Genomic DNA, 19,606 nt, shown 5'->3' on the forward strand with positions numbered 1-19,606 from the left:
GTCGCGCCTCCTCTTTTTACGCCCAGCAGAAAAGAAAGAAAAAAAAAACCGGTCGCAGTGTGTAGAGTTTGGTTGGTGTGTCAGTGCAGAGCCAAGGCTTCAGGAAGTCCCGATAGCTCTCTCTCTCTCTCTGGCAAGCCCTCGCCCCTCCTCATCCTTGCCGACCCTATACGATGTATATTTGCCTTTCCCGATGTCATAACGTCTCCTCTTGCCAGGCATACTTTTTGTGCGGAATTTCAAAGCTATGTGGCGATGAAAAACAAGAGACTGTTGCTAAAATATGGGCCGTATTTTACGAGTGCTTATTGCCGTTGAGCCTTCGCTGAAAATTTTTGTTCTTTGAAAACAAAAAAAATGGCACTGAAAAAAATTGCCGATTATAAAGGCACTGCTGTAGCCTCGTTGATCCTCGACTTTTTTACTACATGTGCAATCTCAGTGGCGTGCGTGTTGAACGAATCCGCATTGAAGCAGCCCGTAAAATTGGCCTAACAGCTAATAAATCTCTGCCCATCTGAATACATTTCACTTTCTTTATTCCTACGGTATTACGGGTGATGATGCAATACATTGTAACATGCACCTGTATAGAGGCCTATAAACCGACACGTCGTAAAAAAAACAAAAAAAACACAGACAAATAATAAGTGTTTCTCACAACGCTCAGATTTTGATCGTGTGACAATGGCTTCGGAATGACCACCGCGGTGTGGTCATTACAGTGGTATAAGCGTCTGTGAAACTTGGCCCGTTTTGTATAGCATGTGGGCAAAAAAGAAGGAGTACGATACATTTGTACGACAAAATTTCAAGGTAGTAATCATTCGTCACAATGGCCGATTTTGCCGGGCAGTGAAAACACTAGTTTGCGGGAGCGTGATAGCCGGCAGCCGCAGAGTCGCCGAGAGAAAATGTCGTGCAAATGCGTTCAATAAACATGCTTGATTGGATAGCAATAAGACAAGTCTCAATCTCTTGCATGTTTCTTTTCTTCAGAAAACAAAAGGGAGGCATGAAATCTGGTCCGTTTGATCACGACGTTCCCTTGTTTTATTGCATGTCGAAAGAATAGAGGAAAAACAAAACACAACAGACAGATCAAAAGAAAACGGACAACATGCCGGGAGATGGAATTCAAGCTGTAAAAATGAATTCTCTTTCAGTTTCGAAAACTCAACGAACTCGTAAACACAATCCGCATTATGCACCGTATATGCATAACATCTTCCTCGTTGGCCATGACCACCTCTTTAATAGCCAACGATAACGCAGGCCTCATCTGATGAAAAAGAAACGGGGAATGAGGACAAGAGCAGAGGAAAACAGATGAAAAACGACTTGTAACAGATGCCCATTTTCACTTTTGATTGGTCTCTTAGCATTCACGGTTTCACCGCTGCACAGGTAAAAAATAAAAAACACATTCCCGTAGGTGAAACCGGAGATGGTTGTTCATGTTGTTTTCTGTGCGCCTTTTCGTTTCGATGCGAATAAGAAAACGGAAGGATACCGTACACCATAGCACCACCTTTACCTCGGCCCACTTTCGTTCGGATGATATGCACTGTGTGTTACACAGCTCAACAGCACGCCCGCGCACCATCACCGCCAGTGATTACCAACTGGCCAAAAACTGATGATGGCCCAACGTCTATAATCACGCACATAGCCAGAATTCGTTATTTAGCACATTATTACTAGTACTACTATAGCACTGCTTCAATCTGTTGTTATTATATCATTGCCTATGCATTGTGTGTTACGGTAAGTGCTGACGTCTATATACTTTTATTTATAGAAGGCAAGAAAACAAACAGAAAAGAGAGTGGGAACATGTGAAGTATTCTTCGTCGTTTTCTGTAACGTTCCCTCTCTATGTAGGCTAACAATGAGGCCTATGGCAGCGATTGTTTCATTTCGTTTCTGATGTATTCGTGACGTGGGAGAATGTGGTAAAATATGTTTCTTTTTCTCAAACTTTTTTTTTACACATATGCCACCCATTTTTACGTGTACATTTTAATCGCTATGTTTTCGCATGCATATTTGCTATTACTTTAGTATATGTACGTAGCCTGGAACTAATTAGTTTTTGGTGTGTGTGGCTTTTCTCGTGATGAAATCTGTTCCATCATCATTCGTCAGTGAACTTCACTGACTTTCTCTCTGCATTACACTCAGGTCGTTCTCGATGAGTCTGACATCTTCTAAGAGTAGTCCCTTGTTAAAAAAAAAAGGATAACAATTAGCTGGAAGGAGACGCAAAAAAAGTGAAAATAAAACGGAGAAAGGGAACGACGACATTTTCGCGACCAGTCATTTGTCAAAAAAAAGTTCACGCACGACACAGTGATGATTGCTAGCTTTAGCTATCTGGAACAAGAGTAACGGGAAAGTGAACTAATCGATTTTCAAAACTTTTGGATTGCCGTGTGCAAACTGCAATTCTCATCCATTTCGATCCGTCTGCCGCTGTCAAATCTCGAAGCCAACCAGCTTCGGGTTTCTTTTTTTTTTTCTGATATAATTCCCAGGGTACATCATTCAATTATCCTGCATAAACGTCAGCATATTAAAAAGGCAATAGAAGGAGATAAAAAAAAATGTATTACAAGTCGGTCGCTTTTGTACCAAGACATCAGAGCCCCTATACTTAAGAATATTCCAGGAAAAAGGAAAAACGTTTTTTAAGCTGCTTTTTGTTAGCGTGATACACAGAATGATGTTGATCATTCAATACCCGTTTATAGCAAACGACAATTTTTTCTCCACCATAATGTTTGATGAAATCAGTGTTGGTTTCCGTCATCTTTCAGCAGCAAACGAGACGTGAGACTGTGAACTTTCTCTCCTCACTCTTTGTTTCTTCCGAGCGTTCTCATCCGTCATCACTTGTGCTGGTAAGCAAAGGCAAAGCGGCTTTTTTTTGTGAAAAATGATATTCAGTTGTTTGTTTCCTTCTGTGCCCATCTGCCCTCCTTGTGTGACTCGATGTCGTGTCTCTCCGACCATCAAAATGAGAAACGCTTTTCCCTTTTCGCTTCCTCACTTATTCTTGCAACACAGTCATGTAGGAGTACGTAGACACGCGTGAACGGACAAAAGTAAAAACACCAAAGAGCAAAAAAAAAAGTCGATTCGTTTTTCGTGGTGGCACTCTTCTTTCAACCTTTCGGGATCAAACGCTTTCGACGGCCAAAGCATTTGAAGAAATAGAAAGCGGACGCGGGATTTTTTTTTACATGTGATGTCGAGAGAAGAATCATTAGCCGACCTGCCTCTCACGTCATAGGCGTATCACGTCGGCAATAGATTACTCTTCGAGAATGTTACCCCAGTTTGTGCTTGCAGCATCTTTCGGTTCCCATCATTTCGTCCGTCAAAGCCTAACGTGTTCTGTTTTTACCTAATTACGAAAATAGGGTATTCTCATCTTCATCGGGTTATCTTGATCGTCCTTGTGTGATGAAGTAAAGGCAGTGTTGGCGGATAAAAGGACCCGTTTGCCCACTCGCATGTCAGAAACAAGTCCTTCGAATCCCCATTGTAATCTCATATTCAACTGCAATTTGAAAACGTTGGGAAGTGTCTCTTGAAAACATGAAAGTCAGTCTTTTCTGGCGTTGTTTTGGATCGCCTTTTTCAAGGATTTTTCAAAGTTCTTCTGTATTATTACCTGGCTCGTTTTTATTACGTAACGAATTATGCGGCAGAAACAATTCGCGCACGTCGCCCATGTCAAGTATTTTTCGGATTTCCGCTAATTTTTTTTTTTTTACATTCAAGTGCCGCCGTCTCTGTTACTATCCTGCCTTTTTCTATGCTGCTGATGCCATTCTGCACGGACGGACACACGCACGCAAGCGATGACGATCGCGGGGAGGGGGGGGACCGATCGAGCTGTGTTCGGTCGTGATGTAGATAACCTTGCCGGCAGAGACACTTGAGAAGATCATTTTTTTTTTTCGAAAGAGAAAAAAAGGTAAAAATCAAATTCTTTTTGAAAAACCTCTCTGGCCAAATGAATGGATAACATGTACGTTGCGAAACTTTAGATGGAGTTAGCGAACCTCCACCCAAGAGTTGCCGGTTCTTTTCTTAAAGACAAAAAGAAGAAGAAGAAGAAGGACCAATTAAACTCCTCCACTTCCATCAGTGGAGGAGGAGGTAGCAGGATAAATATTGCACTCTCTCCCTCGCCGGAGGCCCATCCGTTCTTCAAGGACTGATGATGACTATAGCACAGCAGCTTTTTTTTTTCTTTATTATCTTTGAACAACGTATTTATTCATTTATTATGCCTGTGTGGCGAGCTGAATCACCTTCAATCTGGACATTTAGCCGAAATATTTGAGAATCTATGCAACTAACAATTTCAACTGTATATTCAAAAATTGTTTTCGCTTCTTTAAAAAATCATGCTGCGGTCCATCTTCTTCATCCGCCTAGCAGCAGTCACGTACCGGTTTGATATGGCTCATGCATGATGTAACCCAAATACAGGCACGCACGTCAACGTACAGTACGTACGCGAAGGATAGCGAATCCTAGTGCGAGAATTTTTCCATGTAGATTTTAGTTTTTTATTTGGCCCGCAAGGCATGTGCATACGATATTCTGCTATGCAAACCTCGCGTGTTCAATCATCTCACCCAGCGGTATGCGTATGGAAATCTTTGATTCGCCTGCTAACTGAATGGAAACAGAGAAGCGAGTAGCAAAATAATATTCAACAAGCGACGTCGTTTATTGATTTCACTTTCCTATTTTTTTTTTCGCTGCTTCTCGTGTCCTCTATTTACTATGATTTCTTTTTCATTCTTAACTTTTCCTTTTTTTTCTGAAGAGGGGGATTTTTCTTCGACGATTGTCGGGAAACTTTGTGGCAATAATAGCCGGTGCCTGAATGCGGTGGCGTTGACGTTTGGTTTCGAAGAGGCCGTGCTCACAATATCCTTTCACTTTCATCATTCCAATACAAGAGGTAAAAAAAATATATATTACCGCATCATTAGCTCGATATTCACATGCGCATTAAAAAAAAACACAAATTAAAAATGTATAATGACTAGAGCAAAAGCAGCCACAGCCTACACCGCACCGGATGGGCAACCTCCCGTCGTGATTGGTATTGCCTAGTTGCGTCATCTGTGCACAGCGTGTACGTCTATAGATATACATAGGCAACGATATGAAGATCTTGAAAAGACATAATCGTAAATTAAAGAAGATGACCGTAGAGATGGTTGCAAAAAAAAAGAAGGAAAAAGAAAGCAAAAGGGAAAATTAGGCAGAGTTAGTCTAGAATATTGGCGGGACGCACTATTTAAGGGCTGTAAGCATTTACGTAATATGCCAGTAGGCTATTACCGACAAATGCACAGAAATAAAAGAGAGAGAGTGGGACTAGAGAAAACCAAAAAACCTCCAACAGTTCGTTATATCGTCTCTGACCTTTTTGAACTCACTGGCTTTGGTCCTACCCACAGCACGCCCTAATTATTCGTCGTTTTTTTCAAACGTGTCTTCGACCCCACCCAGTTTCACCGCCAACATCCGTCAACGGACGCACGCTACACAATCGTATTGCCTCCTACTCCCTTTTGTTTTGTTTTTTCGGTTCCGTTCGAAAGAAAAACAAATTTCTGTTTTGTGATTTTTTAATTTAATATATGCCGAGCACGAAGATGCTAATTCACTAGCCCCATCTGTATTATAGGGAGAATAGAGAGTTCTCAAGTCTTGTTCGTCCGTGATTGATAGCGCCGCTCTCAGCAGGTATAATCAACGAGCGCGTCTATACTCTACTCAGGTAAATCCTGCTTTGTTCTAATCAAGTTCTTCTTCTTGATTGCATGGGCAAAGGGTGGTGGTTACGCTATTTGACGATGCCGTGCTTCATGTTCTTTGATTGCTCGCCCTCACTCTCACTCTCTTCGCATTCTTGTGTGCCGATTCTTGATCTTGTTTCTATAGTTTTATCGGTTAACGAATGGGCCGCAAGAACGTGAGCTGGCCTTCAACGATCAATTACGATACAAGAACTGGCTCGGCAGCAAAATTTAGCAAAATGCCGTTTTCTAAAGCAATTAAATCAAATACATTCTCGATCCTGACTTTGTTCAACCAGCTGTTCGTAATTTCAATGTTACCTGGCCAACTTATCATGCTGGCAACACTTTTCCTGTCGAAGAATTGCCATTTGTCATTGTTGGAGGATTTCTAAATCAAATCGTGTTCTACCCTGGACGTAACGGAAATCATAGTTGCATTGTTAGGGGGGGGGGGGGGGCAATTCTTCGTAGTTCAAGAAACGGTCGTTCGGTTGAGCCAATTGAACAAAAGCAGGTATGCACACGTATGGCCGACTTTCGCCCCTCGTTACCTGTCTACTTGCTTTTCAAAAGCTGACGTGAGCTATGATGCGGTCTATCTTATTTTATTGTCTATACAAGAACATAAACCGGCCAGTAATAAACGAAGGCAAACAAAAAAAGGAAAGGCTGAGCCCCAGTAAACGCAATCACTCTCTCTTTCTGGTTCGCTGACGAAGATGAATTCTCTATACCAAATTGAAACAAATGGCGGAGCAAAAAAAAAAAAAGAAAACAAAAAAGGAGGCGATGGCAGACGTTTCTCGAGAGTATATGAAATGCCGTTATTACAAACGCGCCTGCTCAAATACGGCCACCATATGCAGAACAAGAGGTAGTCATAACAATGCAGAATGAATAGGTATAAGACACTTTTTTTTTTAAGTGGTTACGAAAACGCCAACTGGGGAGTAACATCTGTATACAACTTAAAATATAGCGATCATGACGACATGGGAATGACGTGGACCTTTACAAATTGAGAAAACAATGCAGTCGTTACACGGCCGATCGAATGCCACACCATCGGACCCATGGTCTACAAGGCATACGAGCTCCGCCGAGCAGAGCCTCTTTCTGTTTCGTTGCACGCAACGCACCAGCCACTAAAAAAAAGGGGGAGGATACATTAACCGACATTTAGTAATTTCAACATTAAAAAATCACAGCCTGTTCCACTTTTACCTGTCGGTGTAAATGAACTCGCAGCGAATAATTGGCTCCAAACGAATTCTATTGCTTATATTTACAAAGAATACCCCGAAGACTCCCATACCTTAGATTAATAAGAATCGTACAGCTTTTTTAATATTCTTTTAAGTCTCGGCAAGTTTTTCCAGCAACTCGGCATGTGTTTCACGCAATTCATTTGCGGTGTAAACCGCGAGCACCTTCCCCGTTCACGACAAAGCGACACGGTTGACCGGCGGGGGGTTTCCAGGGAGCGCAGAGTTCGCACCAGGTGCAGCGATAGCAATAACAGTTCATAACGGATGATATCGTCTATTCTCTCTCTCACCTTTTTTCTCACTTGGAGTTCAAAGGTACAAAGGCAAAACAACATTTTCAAGTTTTTTGTCGCTGCAATTTCACGTTACAACAGCACGCCGCAAAAACGCAGCAAAAATAAGAATGAGATAAATAGACTATTTAATTAACGTATGCAGGAACGCGCTGTTGCAGGCACGGAAGCGGGACCACTATAGTCACGTACGCTGCAAAAATAAAAGGGATGGCAATCATTCCGCCACATCATGCCAATTGGCCTGTATTATACGAAACGAGCTGTATAGCATAAAACTAACGCATGCATTTTATTTTGACATTCACGAAAGGCAAATTTTCAAAAGTTAGACAAGGCCCATTATTTGTAACAAACTGCAGAACAGTCATTTTGAGACGGGAATTCAAAGCACCATAACGTCAAGAGCATTCGGCTCGGATTTGCCACGCACTGAAAATGAAGCACGAACGTCGTGCTCGTTTTCATTATTTAGTACAACACATGCGCTGAAACCGACAGAGGACGCTATATGTTATGACGATCTCATTAGGCTTTCAGTTTCCATCTACGAGACCCCTCCAGCGTGCGGTTCAACTGGCTCTTTTCCTTCCCTCTAGTTACGTCTATCATCCGTGAAGAAAAGGGGATGACTCTGATTACCGTACACAAAAGGGCCCGCTCCAATCATGCCACGTACCAGAGTACTGTGATTGTAGGAAAGCAGATGAACTATATAGCCCGTCGTCCTAGAAACAAACGAGGTTGAATTTGACACCGACGCTGTGTGTTAACCAAAGCTGGAGCTAATGAGTGGGCAGGCACAAGTCGATTGACAGCAAAGCATACAATGGCGAGACTACATGGAAACGGTTGAATGTCCGGCTTTACGGTTGTCTATAACGAATGACCTATACAATCCATTCTTCTATTCTCTTGTGACTATACTGCGATCCAATTTTGAGCTTTTTTTTAGTATAGATGAGAGAGAAGAAAAAGGAAAAAAATTGTAAGTTATGACATCACTTACAAATGAATATGAACTGTAAATCGAGCTTTGGCCAACAAAGATTGCACTATGTTAATACGCCGGTAAAGAAAGTGAAATAAGGTACGGTATACACGTATCTACGTTTGTCAAACAAATGCGAGATGACAAGAAATACACCACCAGAATCAAACTAAAGAGGTTTGAAGATTTTAAAGTGTTTTATTTTTTTTTTTTTCATGTTTTTGTGAAAAGAGATATTTTATCATCTCTTAAACCGACATAATATGTACAGTATATGGGGTAAACTAAATAATAACATTGGTAGCGGCATATTTTTACTGTCGTAGAATTAAGAGACATCTAGCGCTACAGCATTTGATTGCCAGCTAAAACTGTTGTTTTCGTTCTCTTATAACCGCACGTTTCGGGATTGACTAACACAAGATACACTTTCTATAATATGTGATGTAATAAATTTTCACTCCAGCAAAAATTTGGAAGTGTATAAGCTATGGGTAATCACATCAATGTCAGCTTTTTAGTACAAAATATATTAAAGAAAGTAAATGTAACACCATAAGCGTGAATGGCACAAGTAGTCAATTGCAATCAAAACTCGAAAATGGATTTCTAGCAGCATCTTATTAGCTGTTGGTTTTCTGTATGGAAGTTAAGATGTTGAAGATGTGTCTTACCTAACAGGGAGCACTCTTTTTATCAACATGCTTCCCTATAGTTCTGGAATCATAAATAAAATAAAAGTAGATCATGCTTTCATAACTTGCCTTTTTGACATCAGCCGTTTTGAAGTATGAGACTAGCTGAAGAAGAGAGAACCTTACTAAGTTTTATCATAGGGTACAAGGTTATGTAGGCTGAATGGAAACTGCTTCAATCTATCAACAGGAAAACAAAGAAGTTTTGAATAGAAATGCGATGTAATAATGAAATGATAATAACTGACAGTTCTTCCTTCAATACAGCTTCTTTCAACTAGCTACCTGCTTTGCTTACCGTAACATACTGCTTACTTTGCATAGAATACGTAGAACGTCCAAGACACCCGAAATACTGCAACAAAAACAATTTTGTGACATTTCAGATGACAATTCATACTTTAAAGAAGCACTACAGTCAATCGATCTATTTTGAGAGAAGGGGTTCCTCAAAGCAGCCCACACTTGAAAACTATGTGTACTGACTATACTATTAAGCAAAAGAAATCGATTGAATATCGATACTCACATCAAAAGAGCCAATAGTTGAACTAGCTTTTGGTCACGTGGAGATAGCCAATACAAAATCATACATCTGGCGGTGCTGAGTGTCATCTCGAGTTGAGTACGCTGTCAAATACGGAGGTGTGTAACACAAAATTACGAGTAAATCATAAGCTGTAAAAAGTTGTCATCGCGCCAAATAAGTGAAACGTGATTCACCGTAAAAACCGGATAATTTAAGTGAACTGGTTCCTTTGTGTTTAATGTTCTTTCAGGCCTCGTATTCTCGTGCCATGCTGACTACTGCTGAGGAAACTACCATGCCATAAATTGCGTATATTTCGTATGCAACCAAACACTAATTGTTTACGATCCGCGCTTTTCACTGTAAATAGGGCTTTTCTTTACATTACCTTTCCCTTTGCAAGCTTTTTATAAGCTTTTTACACAAAACACTAAGCTCACACGAATTCCAGAATCCCGATCTTAGTTTTTCGCACGCCGCAACTGTGAACAAAGGCGTTTGACAGCGAGACCCGAAAAATGGCCAACAGAGCCGCATGTGCAAATCTTCCTCAACTATTATTGTTAATAACAATTTTGACTTACCTAGAGCGCGAGGTCGCCCACGCAGCCACCGAAGAAGGTAGGATCTAAAGAATTTTTTATGAAATTAATCAGTAAAACTGTTCTCATTCGATTGGGGAGAACGTTAATAGATAAACGCACGAAATCAAACTAAAGCTTGTATTTCATCACGCAGATTTTTCTGGGAAGATCCATAAGGAGAGTGGCAAGGATTTGGTTCCCGAATGGAAATGGATCGTGAACAAACCAAAAGAATTAAATTTTGGAAAACACTTTGACATCGTTCGCAGGACGCTTGGTGTCATCAGTGCCATTTTTACAATCTGGATTTTTATGGAGACGAGGGACAGGCAATACGAGAAACAAAACACAGATGAGTTGCTGGAAGAATTCAACTTGCAGCTGGAAAACTTAAATTTTCGTGTAGAAGAAATTAAAAAGTCTTTACTACATCTGTCTTGCCTATACGATGGCGTCCAAGTGCAATCGGAGAGTAAAGCCGTGATTAGAAATTGTTTACAGTTTATTCAACGATATCGCAGAGATGCTATTTATGCCTCTCTTTTAGTGCAACCGTCACACAGTGTGACGGACAGACAAATAAAAAAAAAGAGTTCTCTCGCCAACCTAAATGCAGAAGCTCGGCCAAAATAAGTAAATTTCAATAAACTTGGTGACATTTATTTCTTTTGCCATTGTATATAACTGAATAATACGGCTTAAAGAAATTATCGTGTAAACCTACTTCGAATTTTTTTCTGCATTGGAACAGTTTCTTCGTCGGTGATATCGTTGATTTAGTATTCAACATCGATAGTAAAAGCACGAGCGATATCGTTCTCTTGGGGCAATCTTCGTTTTTTCTTAATCCGATAATGGCTTCGGCTTTCCCAAATTTCATAATGAGGCATATTTTCCCCTGGACGTACCTGCCAAGGTCCGTCTGGTATCATTATAATTCATCATACTCCCCCTTTTAAGTTACGTAGGATTTGCAGTGAGCATGTCACAGGTTAGAAAAAGCGTCGCGATCAGCGGAACATGATTTTGCAGTAGTTTCTACCGTTTCTGAAGGCTTCAGGTTTCGTGTTCTGCCTCTGAAATTTCTTATTTTGCGGTGTAAAGTCCCAACGGCGCAGAATAATAGACATCTAGCGCTACAAGGTATGACTGAAGTGGTGAGGCATGAGCGCACGTTCCGTTTTGTACCGCGTGATAGCGGCATAAGTAGAAAAAAAAACAAAAGCAATAAAACGTAACTGAAAATCTAAGTAATTGGAAGGTGTGCCGACTACGTAACTGGCTACTCATTCACCAAATGCGATATGCTGTTAAAGAAGCCACATATTTCCTAATGTACTGCACCTGAATTATGTAAAAAAAGCAATTCACGGATGTACATTACGAAGCACGACTGATGATTTGCATCACAAACAACCAGCTACCAATCAGGTGCCTGTAGGATTTGAGGAGTCCCTTATTTCCTTCTGTGTTACAAGTGCCGTGAACCCTAGCCGTTTGTATTACTGGGCCGTTGTAAACAGCATTGTGTCATACTTCACCTACTCCACAACGTGTGTCACACTATATTTTGTACAGAAACCAGGTCCAGATGAATTGAGCAGTTTATATTATGCAAACATGCACCCAGCGCTTGTTTGTTTGTTTTGACATGGCTAATTTTGAATGAACACCTTCCCGAATAAGTTCAGCCTGGCCCTCTTCGCAGAGCAGAAAATAATTTTTGTGATGTCACCTCCGGTTGTTTTCTTTTGTTACTATCTCAAGTTCGAAGCTTTTGGCTCATGAACCCAAAAAACTTGTCATTTCATGATTATTGTGTTTTATTTCTTCTCCTGAATAATTCGACGTGTCGAGCCGTTAACAGGGTGTTCAGCCCACCTCTTCTTCATTCTTGAACTTGGGGATGTCGTACTCTTCTTTAACAAGCGCACGAAACGGAAGTTCATAGGGCGTTTACTATATATATGCGAAAAAGTTGAGTACAGAGTTCAGTAATCATTTGACTAAGCAACCAGTGAAGCTTAATAACTACCTTTGGTCTAATAAGTAACCTCCGCTTACTGGTAACAATCACTTTACCTAACTATACGTAGCTGGATTAAACAGTACGAATTAATACAAGGATTTCATAATGACCAATGTCATTTTTCGATATGTTAACGTGTTGATCTTGATGGTCTTTTGTGTTCAGCATTCAAACACCCATAGATTTATGGACGAAGGTAGGATCCACACTTTCCATATACGTGTCCTTAGAAAAATGAAAATGGAGTACGTTTTGAATTCATTTTTTCAGGTTTCTCAGATAAAGTCCATCACCTTTCTATGGAAAACGAGTCGGATTCGGCAACGAAAGAACACATCAGCGTTCGTCGCAAACTTAGTTTCTTAGGCGACACCCCCGGCGCAAAATTCATTAATGGATTATCGGTTGTCTCCAGTATTTTTACAATCTGGGGTTTTATAGAAACAAGAGAAGTCGTAAAACAGGCGAAAAAGATGGAAGATTTCACACAAACAAATGAATCTGAGAAAATTGAATTGCTCGAGGAAATTGTTCAGAAACTGGATGGCCTCCACTCCGGATTTGCACAAGAATTGGCCAGTGTCCGACATTCTCTTAAACAATTAACCTGCAGATTTGACGCCGTTCACGCCGAAAGTAAAGGCATCCATCAAGATTGCTTGCAATTCATTCGGTCGTCCAATCAAGTTTCCGCAAAGCTATCCGTGAAACATTCCCGCCACAAAACTAATTCTCTTGACGAATCTAATATGTTGTCAATCGACAATGATATACAATGAAGCGGAATTTTGGTGAATTTTATTCATTGAATATTTGTTACCGTTGAAATACACTTTTAGATGGAAGCCACCTAGGCGTGGTTTTAGTGTTTCGTGCTTTTTACTATGCCTCGGGTAACTTATTCCCCTACTTTGAGTTGCAATTAAACACTTGTAAACAAGTTTTTACAGCACAGTAGGGGAAAAAAGATATTTTTGTTTTATGTTTGTCTGCGAATACGACTGCAAGCAAAATTTAAATTTTTTTTTTGTATTTTCGTAACCAAGAGGAATGGTCAGAAAATCACCTGTCTTTCAAAAGGTGTGAGGATGGGTCTAAGTTTTTCACACAAAAAGAAAAGTCTGGCGCTTAAAACGATCTTTTCTGCCTCTTCCTCACATTGTCTATTTTTTTTCTCCAGTCGTTTCTATACTGCCAAACTAACGAAAAATGCCTAAAATCCTCTTCCTGCGGTGGGACATTACGTCAGTCCCACTGGCGCAGAAAAATGAATTAAGAAAAGAAAATAGTTGAATACTGGCTGTTGCGCAATAGCGAGTAAAAGTGTTCCACATAACAGGATGCCCGTAATCCATGGCCAAGCTGGCTATCAAATTCAAATGAGAACGCTGAAAGGTCATACCCAAGAAGAAAGTGGAATCTACCAAGAACAAGACTTTACCTTTAAGAATTAATGCCTGATATAAGGTAATCATAAACGTCGCGATTACCGGTTTTTACCACAACTATAAGCAAATTTTATGGACTCGACTTGTATAAAGACTGTAATGAAGCAAGAACTCTGCCATCCCCCTAAATCAAAAGGACCGGCCCTGGTAATTGGTTAGCAACATTACAGGTAGAAACTCTGAAAATTCCTTATCGTTTTCTACCATTCTTGTACTGTTTCGCAGCTCGAATTACACGATTGGCTATAGTTCTTATTCATGTCGTGTTGACATGCAAACAATGACAATCTGAGTAGATATAAGATCAGGACGGATCTAAAACTAAAGTTGACATTCAATACTTTTCTAACCATGCTTGCGTGAACAATCAGAGAAGAATTTCTGAGGAAAGCATCTTGAAAAGAAAAAAAAGAGGCTACCCACTCGTTATTACTATGAAAAGAACTGACTTCGGGTGGGGGCTTCTTTTGCCGAGTACTACTTCACTGGAGAGGCTCAAACATCCCTGACCTCACTCTACGTGTTCTCAGAATGAAACGCACCCTTCGTATTTTACAGCAGTAAGTTAAACCATTAGCATTACTACTATTTTTATTCTCAAATTTAGTTCAATACTTCACCGTCCCAAAATTTTGATGCTTCTAATTTGTATCACAACCCACAGGCATGGTGAAGAAACCATCAGGTAAGAAAGCCGGAAGATGAGCTTTGTTTCGAACGAGAAGTTCATTTACTTTTTATTTCCATGTCATGTCCTACCAGGTTAGTTCGAGTGCTGTAAAAACAAAAGTTGCCGATCGTATACAATGTCTTTACTGACTACTGATCATTGACCGCTCACGCCTTGGTCAACGTCAATAGTCCACTCCTTCATGTTAGCTTTTTCCGTTATGCGTGACACTCCCGTTGTGCAAAGAAACGAATCCCGAGCTATATATGCGTGTCAGTAGCGATCATCTTTCGCACAACTTGATTTGTGTGCGTGATTGTGAAACGTCTTCGGCATGACGCTACATTTAAGCATAAGAAACTTGCTTTGGCTCATTATCATTTTGATCTACCTGGAACCAATCCTTCCATTCGTCCTTATAGCTAACGAACGAGGTACGAATTTATGCAACGTATGAATTTAACAACACACATTTTACTACTTTGATTGTTTATGTTTTTCAGGGAAGACCAGACAAGAGGATGGCAATAGTTTGATTCCAAAGACCATCAGCCATCGCGACCTACGCTTCTTAGGCGAGAAATCCGGTCAGTTGATGATGAGGACGCTTAGTATTGTGAGCGCTTTATTTACCATCTGGATCTTTGCGGAGACAAGGAATAAGAAAAACGAAAAGCATGTCGACGAATTCCTTGAAGATTTGAATTTACAGCTCGAAAACCTCAACTTTCGAATGGAGGACGTTAAGAATTCCCTATTACAGCTAACTTGCCGTTTCGATGTCGTTCATGCAAGAAATAAGGGCACCAGCAGAGAATGTCTGCAATTTCCTCAAGAACGTAAACAAGTTGCGGCTCCCATTTTGGCAAAACCGTCCTACTTCATAGCAAATAGCCATATCAAGAAAAAGAGTTCCTTGTCAATCGCGCCCCAGTGGCCGGCTGGTACACATTGATTAACGTCAGCTTACGTTATTCGCTTAGCATTCCTCTGCGTGTAGCTTTCCTGATATCCAGTTTCTGTTCTGCCTTACTTTACTGAACATTTGATTGTCCCATTTTTTTTTCTTTTAACAATTGATTATTATGTAAAGAAGCATCTGTGAAAATTTAACGGAAAGTCTTTGGCAAGAATACAATGTCAGTCTTGTCGCCAAGTGAGGGGAGTATCAATGGCTAGCACGCAATCGTGACGTCAGCGTGAAAGCAAGTCTTGTTTCGCGTTTTTTAGAGATTTTTGTTTTCTAGAAAAGCGGGTCAATGGGTCACTGTTAACATCACGACCTTCGACAACACAGTAACCAGGGCCTTTTAGGGTTGATTTACAATATCCATTAATAAATTTTGTGTCTGTCAGTCGTAAATACTGAACGTGTAACTCGCTGTAGGAATTTTCGCGCTCGTTCCTAGACTCCATTCCTACGCAGTCGGGATGCTCAGCACCGGTTTCGAATAACGTAATGTTTTAGTGTGTGTGTGTGTGTGTGTGTGTGTGTGTGTGTGGAAAGCCTTCACTTGCTTTAAGTGACGGTTTCCTGTTCTTCACTTACTCTCGCGTGCGGAAGCAATTCTATTCGAGGATTAGGCTACTAGAAAGTATGGCTGGTATCCAACCGATTCAGTTAATTGGACGTCAATATGGAACTTGAAACTTTATACAATTGTATTGCCAAAACAAACGTTTAAGTTTTTACGTGAATGTTTTGCATTTCATGTGTATTGCGAAAAGTTGAACAAACCTGCAAACCCGCAAAGGCTGATGAACATTGTGTGATTTTCTTTCTGTTTGTGATATAGGAATAACGCAGAATGGTTCTACCATGCCGTATAATACTTTTCTTGGTAACTTGATAAATCGCATTTGATTGAAGAATGTTAAAAGAAAAATTTGTAGAAAATAAATCCCAACACAAGGAGTAGAATGAAGCGCAGTAGAATCCTCAACCAGTATAACCTATGGTAAACGAAATATGTGGATAATTAACCAATACAAGTACAGCTGGAATGCAACGCTATAGGTGAGATGGCAATGGGGTACCTGTTCAAATTTCTCTTGGCGATTGGTAACGTCTGTATGTTGTCTTTAAGCAGGAACCTCCTGCATCCTAGGATGTAGTTGGTAATGTAGCTTTCCCAATTGATGTCACGGACATCAAAATTAAACATGCGCCGATCGTCGGGAGTCATTTCTTCCAACAGCTGAATGGGATTGTTGCTGACAAATTTCCATTCACGTACCACGTAAAAATCCAGGCATGTTAATGCTCGATGGATTTTATTGTACAGGGTGACCTTAAAATATTCGCTTACATAACGTCAACAAAATTGAAATGACATACTTACCATAATAGGTTTCTTCCCGATAACTCGAGCAACAAAATCAAAGAAATAAGCCGGCAGATAATGGTAAATTGCTTGCTCAATTTTATAAGGTATTTGGCGAGTGTGGTAATTGATGCTGGGATACCATGCCATGTCTTTTGTTGGATATTCCATCCAGCCAGCCATGCCGTATTGATTAAACATACGCCAAGTGACAGGATTATGCGATCCTGTTACGCAATTGTACACTTTCGCTTCGTTGTCTTGTCTTAATGATTTCAATAAAATGGTATTGTTAGTTCAACACATTACTAAGTGATAATCTCTAACAAGATGAGGCTTACTGCATTCCGCCAATTGCGCTCTTCCAACCCGCGGCGATCATCAAATTGATGGCAGTATCAACGGGAATCATGTCTCCAACTAGATTACAGTCTGTTATAGCAGTTCGTAACAATCCCTTTCCAACGCCAACGATGAAGCCTGAAAATTGAAGTCATAATTTTTCCCATTGTAAAGTTTGATAACCTTGTTATTTAATACGATTTTTATTTACCACTAGGTCCATTAAGGTTGTCAATCCATCCCGGAATGGGCTCTTGTAACGAACACGTAACAATCGAAGGTCTCACAATAGCCAAGGGGATTTTGTTTTCACTGCAATATTTTTGAAGCACTTGTTCTCCCAATGCCTAAATTTAACGAATTGTTAAAAAAAAAATAAAGCTATTCCAGCAACGAAAAAAAAAGTTAATTGATAAACGGAAACAATGCCTTCGTGAACGCGTAAACGTTTGGGCAATTTCCCACTAGCCTGCATTTGAATATTGGACCAATTAAGAATTGCATAGAAGGATTTGGATGTTAACGGAACTAGCAATACTGTTTAGTTATGCTGGCAAGAAGTTGGTCATCCATGCTGTCTACAAATTCCGTTAACTTCAGAGGATCCAGGTGTGACGGATAAACGATTTCGTCTATCTCCCCTTTATCCAAATTATTGAATACGGTAGATACGTGGACGAAAGCCTGTAAAACAATCAAACAATGTATTCGTCCACCATTAATATGCAAAACTGGCATACCTGCAAATTTTTTAATTGACTGCAAAATGCGATGACTTTTTGTGGGCCTTTAATGTTCGCGTCAATCGCCTCACGAAGATTGTCGTCAAAATTAATGCGTGCCGCAGTGTGAAAAACGACGGAAACGGATGAATTTAGAAGCTCTTGATCAGCAGCCGAGAGGCCAAGAGATGTTAAAGAAATGTCACCAGCCACGGGAATCAGTTTCTTAACAATCTCCGGTTGATTTTGTCGCAAGGCGTGAAACACCTACAAAAAAATGTTTCATCTTCAGTCACTTCCGCGCTTAAGTTAATCAAATCCAGGAAGCTGATTAAATTTGTACTTCATTGTTGATGAGCTCTTCAAGACGACAAGTGACATCCTTTCCCTTTGAAGGTCTCAACAAGAGATAAACGCGTTCTATTCCGGGACAGGATCTCAATAGTTTTTCCACAAGCACTTTTCCCATAAATCCTGTTGCACCAGTAATGAAAATGCTTTTGTCTTGGTAAAATTCAGCAATTTTCGATTCTTTCATTTTTTTGTTTTGTTCTTCTCGCGTTATGGAACTACTAAAAAATTTAAGAAATGGAATAACAGGGTAAGACAAGCTTTAGAGACAGATACTTTTCGCGTTACAATTGCGGGTTGGCATCTGCTCATAGAATGGCGATCTAGCTTTTATCCCTTCTGCTTTTAGAGGAAAACCTAGCACCAAGTAGGCCAGTGGGGTAAAAACGTTAGTTGTGCAAGTAAATACTTGTCATTTTCTTTCTCAATACATTGCGTATTTTTCTTTCTTTTTTCATATTTGTAACCTATTTCATCATTTCTCTTTCTTCACAGTTTTTGGTTTCGATATTCGCTTCTTTTAAGTTTGTTATGTACAACGCCTCTACCCAATACGTTGGGTACGACTTTCTTCGTTCGGATACAAAGCATCATCATCTTTTAGGCAGTTCAGAGAACCATGGAAAATGTAGGTCGGAGAAAGGCTGGATCCAACATCTTCAAATGCGTGATGAGAACACGTGTTGGGCTTTTATCCTTGGCTCGGCCTGTAAGATATATACATTTTTTTTAAACTCAGAAACTTTTGTCGCAACATAAAAGCCGACGTCACTATCCACACTTTCTCCCGCAACGTTCCTGTTCTGCCAACCACTGACAATTGCTTGTATTTTTAACTGTATCAATGAAAGCTTTAATTTGCTGTAGTCCAACGGGAGAAATTTAATGAATATATTTTTCTTTTTCAAACATACGCGTGTATTGTTGGCATACTCTTAGTGAAATGTGAAATTGGATTTGTACTTATTTTGACAACTATTGAAGTATTTATTCAAATGCTAGTATTGACTTTTGCGTGATGAAGACGCCAGTGGAAGTGGAGGCAAGAACGGGGAAAAAAAAGCCTGCTACGAGTTTCAGAATAAAAATACAAGCTCTCGATGCGGTAACAGCCGAGTAACAGTACTGGGCAGCAGTGTGGAACATGTAGTGGTTAGACAGAAATCGATTAGTGTTTTCAGTTCCCGTTTTCTGTGGGAAAGCTACAGCTGTTTCCTCTTCATGTTACGTTAGAAATTTAGTTCTCTCCTATCGCCCCATTTTTTTTTCCATTTCGTTCAGCTGTGTTCTGTTGCTGTGGTGTAGATGTTAAAATGTAGCCCAAGACGCGCAAGAACTCTCCCATAATCGACCCCAAAAAAATAAATAATTACATTTTTTTGGTGGGATATGAAGCTCCTGGTCAGTAGAATCAGAACAAACAGTCCTACCTCATTTAAATAGCCAGTACTCCTTGAGTTTGGACAGACATGGAGAAGACAATGCCAGCAGTCAATTTTAACATATTCTTCTCATAAATAACT

General features: G+C 40.2%; 3 protein-coding genes across 4 annotated transcripts; 2 read left to right on the forward strand and 1 right to left on the reverse strand.

Moving 5' to 3' along the window:
- Positions 1-9,629: 9,629 nt before the first annotated feature.
- LOC130692056 (uncharacterized) lies at positions 9,630-10,904 on the forward strand. Of its 2 annotated transcripts, XR_009001337.1 has the most exons (3): positions 9,630-9,729; positions 9,864-10,234; positions 10,352-10,904. XR_009001337.1 is itself a non-coding variant. In XM_057515127.1 (2 exons), exons 1-2 carry the CDS (start codon positions 10,132-10,134, stop codon positions 10,828-10,830), a joined length of 582 nt encoding a protein of 193 aa, XP_057371110.1. In that variant the 5' UTR covers positions 9,740-10,131; the 3' UTR covers positions 10,831-10,904. The 2 variants fall into 2 exon arrangements, 1 of the variants encoding a protein (XP_057371110.1); XM_057515127.1 differs by lacking the exon at positions 9,630-9,729 and having other exon boundaries at positions 9,740-10,234.
- Positions 10,905-14,429: 3,525 nt separating this feature from the next.
- LOC130692057 (uncharacterized) lies at positions 14,430-15,471 on the forward strand. The gene is made up of 2 exons (XM_057515128.2): positions 14,430-14,778; positions 14,848-15,471. The coding sequence occupies exons 1-2, from the start codon at positions 14,679-14,681 to the stop codon at positions 15,297-15,299; spliced, it is 552 nt and encodes a 183-aa protein (XP_057371111.1). The 5' UTR covers positions 14,430-14,678; the 3' UTR covers positions 15,300-15,471.
- A 517-nt stretch (positions 15,472-15,988) lies between these two features.
- LOC130692051 (putative fatty acyl-CoA reductase CG5065) lies at positions 15,989-18,384 on the reverse strand. Its single transcript, XM_057515120.1, has 9 exons — positions 18,076-18,384; positions 17,751-17,999; positions 17,549-17,694; positions 17,440-17,479; positions 17,222-17,357; positions 17,010-17,148; positions 16,687-16,933; positions 16,382-16,635; positions 15,989-16,297 (listed from the first exon to the last, which is right to left on the reverse strand). Exons 1-9 carry the CDS (start codon positions 18,268-18,270, stop codon positions 16,219-16,221), a joined length of 1,485 nt encoding a protein of 494 aa, XP_057371103.1. The 5' UTR covers positions 18,271-18,384; the 3' UTR covers positions 15,989-16,218.
- Positions 18,385-19,606: the final 1,222 nt, after the last annotated feature.

The sequence above is a fragment of the Daphnia carinata genome, chromosome 1 (genome assembly GCF_022539665.2).
Source record: "Daphnia carinata strain CSIRO-1 chromosome 1, CSIRO_AGI_Dcar_HiC_V3, whole genome shotgun sequence".
Taxonomy (NCBI): Eukaryota; Metazoa; Arthropoda; class Branchiopoda; order Diplostraca; family Daphniidae; genus Daphnia; species Daphnia carinata.

Coding starts and splice junctions, on each gene's coding strand:
- LOC130692056 (XM_057515127.1), top strand. CDS start 10,132: ATGGCCAACAGAGCCGCATGTGCAAATCTTCCTCAACTATTATTGTTA. Junction 10,235..10,351: donor CCACGCAGCCACCGAAGAAG/GTAGGATCTAAA, acceptor TTCATCACGCAG/ATTTTTCTGGGAAGATCCAT.
- LOC130692057 (XM_057515128.2), top strand. CDS start 14,679: ATGACGCTACATTTAAGCATAAGAAACTTGCTTTGGCTCATTATCATT. Junction 14,779..14,847: donor CCTTATAGCTAACGAACGAG/GTACGAATTTAT, acceptor TATGTTTTTCAG/GGAAGACCAGACAAGAGGAT.
- LOC130692051 (XM_057515120.1), bottom strand. CDS start 18,270: ATGAAAGAATCGAAAATTGCTGAATTTTACCAAGACAAAAGCATTTTC. Junction 17,149..17,221: donor CAACCTTAATGGACCTAGTG/GTAAATAAAAAT, acceptor TTCAATTTTCAG/GCTTCATCGTTGGCGTTGGA. Junction 16,298..16,381: donor GCCAAGAGAAATTTGAACAG/GTACCCCATTGC, acceptor CGTTTACCATAG/GTTATACTGGTTGAGGATTC.